The 11060-nt window shown below is 35.5% G+C and overlaps 1 protein-coding gene across 1 annotated transcript in view; it reads right to left on the bottom strand.

Annotated features, from left to right (window-relative positions):
* Positions 1–4660: 4660 nt before the first annotated feature.
* LOC144442393 (unconventional myosin-XVI-like) overlaps positions 4661–11060 on the bottom strand; it is a 44311-nt gene continuing 37911 nt past the window's right edge. The window contains exons 25-30 of the mRNA XM_078131727.1: positions 9470–10866; positions 9104–9421; positions 8662–8784; positions 7281–7618; positions 6654–6668; positions 4661–5087 (exon numbers count right to left, since the gene is read on the bottom strand). Coding sequence (XP_077987853.1) covers positions 4857–5087; positions 6654–6668; positions 7281–7618; positions 8662–8784; positions 9104–9421; positions 9470–10866 — 2422 coding nt within the window. The 3' untranslated portion in view covers positions 4661–4856. The remainder of the gene's footprint in view (positions 5088–6653; positions 6669–7280; positions 7619–8661; positions 8785–9103; positions 9422–9469; positions 10867–11060) is intronic.

Genomic DNA, 11060 nt, shown 5'->3' with positions numbered 1-11060 from the left:
TCTATGTGCACCACAACTTGTGGAGACATGTCTGTATCTAAAGCAATAACCAGACACACAATTTGTGGAGCTGTGACCATTTCTAAGGCAATGGCAAATTTGTGGAACAATATCTAAGGCACATCTAATTACATACCACAACTTGTGGATCCATGACTATCTGCACACCACAACTTGTGGATCCATGACTGTATCTGCACACCACAACTTGCAGAGATGTGCATTATGACTACATCTAAGTTGTGATGGTATGACTGTTTAGGACTACAGCTACTCTCTACAAGTTGTGGAGTCATACTGTATCTAAGGCAATGGATTTACTCACCACAATTTGTGGAGCTATGACTTTTAGATAGGCAACAGCCATTCACATTGCAACTTGTGGAGCTGTGTCCAGCTCAGACATTCTATTGCTCATCTTATCCTACCTTCTACAAAGTACATCTGCAAAAATATCCCCACATTTTCACAAATTTATTTTTTTGTCAAAAATACTATTTAGAATGCTTATATAAAAGTATTAGAAAAATTACCAGATGTTTAATAAAGACATGTAGAAAAAAGAAAGCAGTTGAAAGTGAATATACAATAGATTTGATATACATAGAATATAAATACGTTTTCATTTCAGTGTATGTAAATACTTGTATGCATTTGGATTTACCCTGTGTTACTGAATGCGAGATTACTCCATTTCATAGGAATATAGGGGTGCCCTGGTGAGATGTTGTGAAGCCTTATATGTGTATAAACCCTTGTACTATAACAATTTTTTTAAGACACATAGTGGAAATAAAGCTTTATCAGGATTCATGCAATACCTGATCTCATTAAGAAATATATTTTGAAAGTATGAAATACAAAATATCTACCTGCAATCATATAAACCCCATTTCATTAGCAAGCCCTTAAAGTGATTAAACATACAAACAAAATTAACAGAAAAATAACAGTTTTGTTTAAATATTTACATATAATCAAATTATCACACATAATTCATGATAGGCAATCACTTCCTGTTACATACCCTTTTAACACCCAACACTTGAAATATCTTTCAAAAGAGATACTACACAGTTTAGTTATTTACATGAGAATATGATATGTTGTTGTAATGCTCTTGTTTTGCTGTAAATATTAGACATTCTTTGGTCTGGAGAGGTGAGCATTCACCACTTACTGCAATAGTAACAGAGTAGGCAACTGAAGGCGCTGTTATACTACCATTACAAGCTATAGTCATAAAGTATTGAAAGTCGCCGACTAGTTAGTCTAACTGCTAGACTTGTGGGCAATTCTCCCAACTTTAAAAGTGACCACAGGTCACATAGCATCACACAGGTTGCATAGCATCAAGGGTACTGTTGAGGGCTTGCCCACGGCACACTTGCGGTATTGTCAACCTCAGCTTATGTTCAGAAACCTTCCAAGCACACATTCTAGGTCGTACTATAAAACTAACCACTACTTCTTGCACATACATGATAGCTACACCACTCCATCTTACAAGAATGACTTTATGATATGTTGGTCTTGCTAAGAACCAAGTTGACTGATTATTTTGTTCTGCGTCCTACTGTACTTTACTTATTTGATGAAAGACTTACATGGGCACCAACAATGATGAACTTTACAGTCTAAAAATTGTGAGACATATTTTTTATATCTCAGAAAAGAAAGCATTAAAACTATACTATCTGAAATCTTCCACTCTATTCTGCTTTTGAGCTGAAATGTAGTACTATCGGTTACACAACAATTCTAAAATAAATTGGATTATTCCATTTCAACACACAAATGGGGAGGTCAAACCATGCACACCAGCTATGGTTTGTGCAGTAGAAATTTAACCCACAGGAAATTTCTGAACAACCCCTATTTTGTATCAGTTTGGAATAATCATATTGTCTTATGTCAAGATTATTCCACTGTAACAAACAAACAAATAGGTGAATGGAGACTAATAACAGTACAATTCTGCCTACAAAAAGATGTTTCAAAAATACAAAATGAATTTAAAAACTTTGACCCTGTTTACAATAACATAAGATATGAATGTTTGTTAACGCAAGGTTGTTAGAATCTATCAAAATGTTTTAACAAGTCAAACACAAAAATCAAACTAGACATATATACTTGACATATTGATTATTCTTTTAAAAAAATTAAAATGAAAGTTTGAATAATACATATCTGGCTAATAACTATTAATTGGTTTATTTATCAAATTTTTAATATCAAGATCACAGAACAAAGTACTTCCAGATATGCTAACTGACTAAATTAATAAGCACTGACTTGCAAAATATTTGAATTCAAATTCAAGTATACATTTCATCAAACCCATTTCAAGAAATTGGAATGCATGACAGTTAGCATGTTTGTTCACAAAAACAACTTGTATTTGTTTTATGTGTCATATTTCATAGATGTTGCTGTGTTCAACATACTACATATGTATGCTGTTATGTTCAATTTCACTATTATGTATTGTTTGTCACTTGTTTATGTATGTTGGTCTGTTTGCTTTTATGTTGTGTTTATGTTAATTATGTATGTTGGTATTTTTCCTTGTTTACTTTACCTAAGTATGTTGTTATGTTCCATACATCTATGTACTCATGTTTGCATTTCTTATGTTTATGTTAACTATGTATGTTGGTATATTTCCTTTACCTAATTATGTTATCATGTTTGCTGTTAAAACCTAATAGTCTATATCTTAAGTTGTTTGTTCACATTTTTGACTTCTAATCTATAGTTCTTTTTTTATATAACTTTGAAAAATATGAACACAAATATATGCGAGTTATTATTATTGTGGTACATGTGAATGGCTTTATACAAACACTTGAATACTGCATATGAAGTATAGAAACTAACTGTAAATATTTCATTTTGAATTTTTAAATACAGCAAAGATATAAAAGAACACAATATAGTAAAACATTGTGTGGATTTTAAGACACTATCTAATTGACTAGTTATTAAATAGTTCAGCCTATTGTGAAATCAAAATAAAAGTTAGTTTTTTTTAATTTTTGATATCATATTATGAAAACAATTTGCATGGTTACTATAAAAGTGTACATCCGGATAATAAATCCTTTATATCAAAATAATTAGAATATTATCTGAAAGATTTCAATATGCTAATTAATCTTGTAATTTACATTCTAATTTCTTTTTGCTTCATTTTACTAATGTAAATGAATTGACATTTGACCTTGAAATGCCCTCTGACCTATGACCATTAACTTAGAAATGTTTATTTGCAAATATTAATACGGGAGCTAATGAACTTTGACCTTTGGCCTTTAACCTTGCACTAAACCTTTAGCATATTATTGCATATTGCAAATCTTTTCAGTAATACTACTAGTGTTTTGCTTGATTCATTTTGTTTATGCAAAATTGATGAAAATATCCAAATTGACTTTTTGTATTTGTATTTGTAAAACATTTTACACACATTATCAGTAAAATATTACAAAACAAATAAAGCCACCCTGCTTGTGGCGTTAATGTATTGCCACATTTTATGCAAAATTAAAGATATTATAAAAATCTAAAAATTATCTTAAAAATACTTTTGCAGTAGGTTCTCTAAATATTAATCTTAGCTCATTTCAGGTAGATTTCATATCAGCCAATATTTTATAAAGTTGAAGTTATAAAGTTTTGTTCCCTCAAAAAGAAGTGAGTTGTATTCATGTAATAGAAATCCAGGAATGAAAGAGACTGGTCACCAGCCAACCCTCTAAACTCTCACTTCTGATAACTTTCACTACGTTCATGAATCATCATTCATAAACTATATCACTACAAGGTGGTGTTAATTGTGGTATTAAAACCAGGTTTGTAACTACAATTTACAATTTACAAAACAGCAATAACCATGGTCACCAAATTTATAATTAATTTGTACTATTATCAAGAGTCTAAATGCAGTGTAAACTGTTTACATTGTTCACATTCATAGAAATCACATAATAATATCGTATAATACTGAAACTTCATTCATAAAAGCAGGGAACAGAACTCAAGTTATGTTACATTCATCAAATTTTTGACAACATAAATTCTCAGTATCAAGAAATATTAGATAATCAACTTCATAATTTGTAATATTTAAATAGAAAGAATCCGCTTGCATTAGTTCATAGAATCCGCTTGCATTACTTCATAGAATTCGCTTGCATTAGTTCATAGAATCCATTTGCAGTAGTCCATAGAATTTACTTGCATTAGTCCATAGAATCCACTTGCATTAGTCCATAGAATCCATTTGCAGTAGTCCATAGAATCTGCTTGCATTAGTTCATAGAATCTGCTTGCATTAGTTCATAGAATCCACTTGCAGTTCATAGAATCCACTTGCAGTAGTTCATAGAATTCACTTGCAATAGTTCATAGAATTTCCTTGCAATAGTTCATAGAATCTGCATGCAATAGTTCATAAAATTAACTTGCAATAGTTCATAGAATCTGCTTGCAATAGTTCAAAGAATTCACTTACTAGCAGTAGTTCATAGAATTTGCTTGAAGTAGTTTATAGAGTCCACTTGCAGTATTCCTCAATGATATACATTCTTTATTAATGTAGTTGTACAAAAAAAGTAAATTATAACTCAGGCAGTGTCTACTTAAAATGCTGTGTAATCTATAAAATTTCTCATTTCATTTTCAAGTTCCTACATAACAATAATGTAATATTTTCATTTCATTTCATCAAATGCCACGATATTGCCTAATTTCACTATTTTATGTATTTGACATTTCAATATCTACAATTCTACAAATGATTTTTATATTTTCCATATCTACCTTCTACAAGTGATTTTTTATCAAATAAATTAATTTGGCAGCTCTGATCTCTTTTTAATTACAATATTACGTTTCCATGTTGGCATTGACTTCAATCTGGCTGACTCTTCCATTTGTTTTTTCTTCTCAGGGTCTGTTGGAATACTTTCTTCCTTCTGTTTCTTTTCCTTTTCTTCAAGTAATTTTCTCTTCCATTCTGGTACTCCTTTCCATTTGGCTTCTTCCTTTGCCTTAGCTTCTATTACTTGTTGCTGTTGTTCCTGTGACAGGGAAAAAATGAAAACAGTTGGATTATGATCATCACTTCTTAATGAAACAAACTTAAAACTTAGAAATTGGATAATTTTGATAAGAAGTAGAATTTAGCCTGTTTGTCAGAAACATTTTAAGCCTTGTCATGAGAGTGAATCTGGAATTTGGGCTACCTAACATGTGACAGCCATTGTGATTACCATGTGACAGACATGTGACTACCATGTGGCAGCCATGAAACTCCAATGTAGTAACCATGGCCTGTGACTACCAAATATTAGCCACGGGATTAAAAATGGAGCTTCTCACCAACTTACTTGCAGATTGCCTACTGACAACTTACTGTTATTCTTCCAAAATAAAAATAGATGAAAATGAAACATTTAGGGAAAGACATAAAAAGAAACATTAAAGGATAGATGTGTTTTAGAAAGTGGATAGACTTGTTACCTCAGGATACACAGCAGTCCTCTGAGGTGGGATACAAAATATGACAGAAGGGTTAAAATTAGTCATGAAATGATAAATGATAAATATGGACATAAATGAACTAGGTGACTTGTAAATGAAACATACAAACTGATTTATGGTTGGAGCCAAAATATAGTGTGAAGTCCAGTTTACAACATTTATAGAATAACTTACAACACAAAGATACCCTGGAGACTTATCTTGGTGTTATGATTGCAAGAAGCTATCTACACCAAGACAAGGCAGATGCAGTTACAGTACAGACACAGAAATCTATTTTGAATTTGAAATACCACCAACAGCGCTATTAAAATCTAAGTGGATTTTATATGTTAACCTATGATGTAATCACAGCCACATGTGACCTAAACTAGGAGGGTGGTCAACAGCTCTGCTAAAATCTAAGTGGATTTTTATATGTAACAAAACCTATGATGTAATCACAGCCACATGTGACCTAAACTCGGAGGGTGGCCAACAGCTCTGCTAAAATCTAAGTGGATTTTATATGTAAAAAAACCTATGATGTAATCACAGCCACATGGTGGCCAAGTGTGTACATCAATGTCAGTCCAGATTTAGTAAATGCTCTTTGTGGTAATTCCAAAGTCAAAACACAATCCTGTATTTCTAACATACATCTGTCTTGACTTGGTGTGGAAAGCTTCTTGAGATAATCACACCAAGACAAGTCTCTGGGCTAAGACAAAGGAGAGATAGTGAAATGACAGATGTTATAAATTAAATTGCATCGTTACAGATCACTTGACATAAGAAATTGAATTTTATCTTTATGTTTTTTAAAATACCATGTGGAAGAAGAGAACTTGTGTATTAATGTATTCACAATTGTGCTCATTTATTCAGATACATATTTGATATGTGTTAATATTCATACAACTTTTTTCATATTTATTGGTACAAATACAAAACTTTAAATTTCTCATATTTGTGCAAAATTATATATTGTTTAAATTATTTATCAATAAAAATATAGATTTTGCCATATTTCATATTTTTAAAATTATTTATGCAAAAACAAGAATGAATATGATTATCAATAAATTATCAATATTAATATGTCATGGTTACATTTGTTATGCTCTTATCACATTCATCTTTTGAGAAATTACAAGGTTATGATAACATTAACTGTTGAAATACATATTTTTACTTTTAATTTACAGTTTTTATGGTTGATATGTCTATATTGTAACTGTGCAATACCCCATTGCTCTAACAATTAATGAAAACTTTGCATGGGTGGAATATTGAAACTATTTTACCATTTATGACTAAAATTGGTATTATAGAAGTATTACAGACTTCAAGTCAAAAAGTTGTTGTCATGAGTTTTACAAAGTCAGAGCATTATGGGAAAGAAGTTAAGGTCATGACCCAGGAAGTAAAACTAAAAGTAAAACTTTACAGATCCCACTAGATTTATATTTATGGATAATATTTTACCATTCCTATATTTCGAATTGAATAGCTCTTATCATGCCATCATTACATTTACATAGTTTTTATGACTTACTACTTATCACTATAGTAACCGTTGTCATAATTACTGGTGTACAATTGGGAGTTTTATCATTAAAACCTTACACACCCAACAGTGTTTTTGAATATCATTATACAAACTGTTGTCATGCCAACATACCACTGGTGGTGCTATTACATACCCAACTATTTGTATGACATTACCATGTAATTGTTGTCATGCTTACCTCTATTTCTTTGTTCTTTCGTTGAAACAAGGCAACCTTCCAAGCAGGCATGTCACCAGAGATAGGGATGAAGTCAGCACTTGATGGTAATACACTCTCTGTTGGTGATGTTGGACTAAATTCTTTGGTTGCCATTGGTGATTTCTTAGGTTTCTCGGCAACTGGAGGAGGGGTTTTCTTTGTTAGAGGTGGAGGAGGAGTTTTCTTCAGTGTTGTTGTGGGTGTTTGTTGTGGTGTTACCACACTATCCACACTTTCAAAATCTGTCTCTATCTCATCATCTGTTCTATTCAGACTAGTAGTGTCTGTATCAAGCTCACTACTAGTACTCTCTGCTTCTAAACAAAAACAAAATAAATATGTGTAAATAAACAACAATAAACAAATCTAATGAAATCATGGTAAATAATCAAGGAATAAGAACAAACACCCTATATCAAATACAGGTATGATGCACCTCCAGCACACATGTGGACCTGATGTGAGCCCTAGTACCCCAACCAGAAAGACACAGTGGTCATCCTCCAGCACACATGTGGACCTGATGTGAGCCCTAGTACCCCAACCAGAAAGACACAGTGGTCATCCTCCAGCACACATGTGGATCTGTTGTGAGCCCTAGTACACCAACCAGAAAGACACAGTGGTCATCCTCCAGCACACATGTGGACCTGATGTGAGCCCTAGTACCCCAACCAGAAAGACACAGTGGTCATCCTCAAAGGGTTTTGGTATTAAACCAAGACTAGGTGACATATTGCTGACAACAGTTGGTAACCTAGGTGACAGATTGCTGACAACAGTTGGTAACCTAGGTGACATATTGCTGACAACAGTTGGTAACCTAGGTGACATATTGCTGACAACAGTTGGTAACCTAGGTGACAGATTGCTGACAACAGTTGGTAACCTAGGTGACAGATTGCTGACAACCGTTGGTAACCTAGGTGACAGATTGCTGACAACAGTTGGTAACCTAGGTGACAGATTGCTGACAACGGTTGGTAACCTAGGTGACAGATTGCTGACAACCGTTGGTAACCTAGGTGACAGATTGCTGACAACCGTTGGTAACCTAGGTGACAGATTGCTGACAACGGTTGGTAACCTAGGTGACAGATTGCTGACAACAGTTGGTAACCTAGGTGACATATTGCTGACAACAGTTGGTAACCTAGGTGACATATTGCTGACAACAGTTGGTAACCTAGGTGACAGATTGCTGACAACAGTTGGTAACCTAGGTGACAGATTGCTGACAACAGTTGGTAACTAATGTTTATCAATGGAATGATAAATTTCCCATCATACATCATCCAAGATGGTGACTTGGCAAATTCAGTGAAAGTATAATGTCATTAAAGTAAACTAAAATTCATACCACTTTGGAGTCCATGGATTTCTTCAAACCGAGGGCCGTTACTTTTACGTAATTTGACACCCATTGCTATTTCCATCATCAAGGCACTCTTACGATCATCTGTCTTTGCTGGCTTGGAATTATCTGAATGATATCAAGTAAAATACAAAAAATATACACAATTGACTGAATACTTAAGATTTTATAGTAAATAGTAAAGTACTCATTTTCTGTAATTGTGTTCAATATTTCTCTTTTTCCAGCTTTGTTCACAATATTACAATCACAGGTCAATATCAACTTAGTTTTTTTTTATAGGGAACAAAAAGAAGTGCCAATGATTTAACTGTCAGAGATACATATTTACTGTATTGTGTTACAATGAAAGTACTAGATATAGTATTGCCATTGCCAATGATAAATATACATCTCCATAACATTTGGAATTATTACAACTCCTTACCTGTTTTGGCTGCTTTTCTTAATTTTACAGCACCTAATCCAGCTAAGAGATCACCAGGTGCAGATGAAGATGATGGAGGAGGTGGTGGTCCTTGTCCTGGTAGTGGGGGAGGTGGTGGGGGTGGGGGTCCTTGTCCTGGGGGAGGTGGTGGCGGTGGTGGGGGTCCTTGTCCTGGTAGTGGGGGAGGTGGTGGGGGAGGTGGTGGTGGTGGTGGTGGCCCTTGTCCTGGTGGTGGGGGAGGTGCTGGTGGTGCTGGTGGCACTTGTCCAGGAGGAGGAGGAGGTCCTTGTCTTGGTGGTAATGGCACTGATGGTTGTCCTGGTGGAAGGGGAGGTGGAGGGGGAGGTGGGGGAGCAGGAGGACGACTTGGTTGAGCACTTCCAAGAGCTCCGGGGATTTGAGCAAACACATTGTTAGGAATGGGAGGTGGTGGTTGAGATGGGGGAGGTGGTATTTGTGTAGAGTAGTAGGGGTCTGGAATACTTTCATAGATATCGCTATCAGGTTGATGTGTGCTTGTTCTCTTTGCTGCTGTTGCTGCTGCTGCTGCAGCAGGTCGCTGAACCGGACTTGCAGGGTAATCAGGCTTTGGAAAGTCATAGTCTGGTTCAGGTAGTTCTGAAGGATTAATAACTTGTCTAGCTTTTAAAGGATAACTAATATTCTCTGTATCCATGGCAGAACTTAGTCTGGTTTTTGGGTCTCTCTTAGGTGGTGATGGTTTGGGCTTTGTTAGTGAACCAGTTGTTGATTGGCTGCTCTCTGGTTTACCTCTCATTGCCATGGCAACACCAGGTTGTGGTGATGGTTGTTTCTTTTCTCCACTTTCTTCAGTTTTATTTTCAAACCTACTCCGTAAATGTGATGGAGGAACAGAATGTTCTATCGAAGGTGAGAATGAGTTTCTGTTTTCTTGTTGCTTTGGTTCACTTGTAAACTTTGTACGAGCTGCTGAGATATTCTGATATGCCCCTGCTTCAACATCTGCCATAGGTGGGGGTCTCGGCAATGTGTGTCGTGAGATGACATCAACTCCTCCCAAGTCTGGTGGGGGAGGTGGGGGAATATCCTTGTAGCTCCCCTCTCTATTCAAATTTGAGGGTGGCACTGGTAAGGTCCCTTGTCTTGTGATGATAGCACCAGCTACGAGATCAGGAGGGGGAGGAGGGGGAATATCTCGGTAGCTCCCTTCTCTACCAAATGATGAGGGGGGTGCTGGTAAGGTTCCTTGCCTTGTGATGGTAGCACCCTCTGGGATATCTGGTGGTGGTGGAGGAGGAAGTTCCTTGTAACTCCTCCCTCTATTTAAATCTGAGGGGGGTGCAGGTAATGTTCCTTGCCTAGTGATAACAGCACCTACAGGGATATTTGGAGGGGGTGGGGGTGGAACATCCCTATACCTGGATTCTCGGTTTATCCCGGTTCTGGTAGGACTAGGTGGTAACAGCGTGGACAGCAAGGTTTCAGCTTCTCCTGGTGTTGGTGGTGGTCTGATGTCCCGTATAGAAACCTGGGTACGCTTCAAATCAGTTCGTTGACCCTCTGTGTCATCATACACAGTATCATAAATGGAGTCTTTGGTGGTTTCTTTGGAAGACGATGGAATGTTGGTGGAGTAAACGTGTTCTTGTCTATTGTTCACACCACCATTGGAAGATGGTGGAATCTGTGTTGCATAAATATGGCTGCTGTAATCTGGTGGTTCGTCATAAATTCTCTCAGACCCAGAAACTGGTCTCTTCTCCTTGATCAGTGATGTTCTCCTGTTAAATGTACAAAACACAAAGATATACTGAGTACAACAGAGTGTTCCTTTTCTGATTTGATCTGCATTTATTACGGCAATGAATTAAGACAGTAATCTCAGGGAAATTTTTGGAGAATTTACATATTCTATAGGTTTCTAACAATCTTATAGTAAATTGTTAAATTGACATGTATTTTATCTCTTGTCATT

This window comes from Glandiceps talaboti, chromosome 11 (genome assembly GCF_964340395.1).
Source record: "Glandiceps talaboti chromosome 11, keGlaTala1.1, whole genome shotgun sequence".
Taxonomy (NCBI): Eukaryota; Metazoa; Hemichordata; class Enteropneusta; family Spengelidae; genus Glandiceps; species Glandiceps talaboti.
Note: the sequence above shows the minus strand (reverse complement) of the source record. Positions and strands in the feature narration are given on the sequence as shown.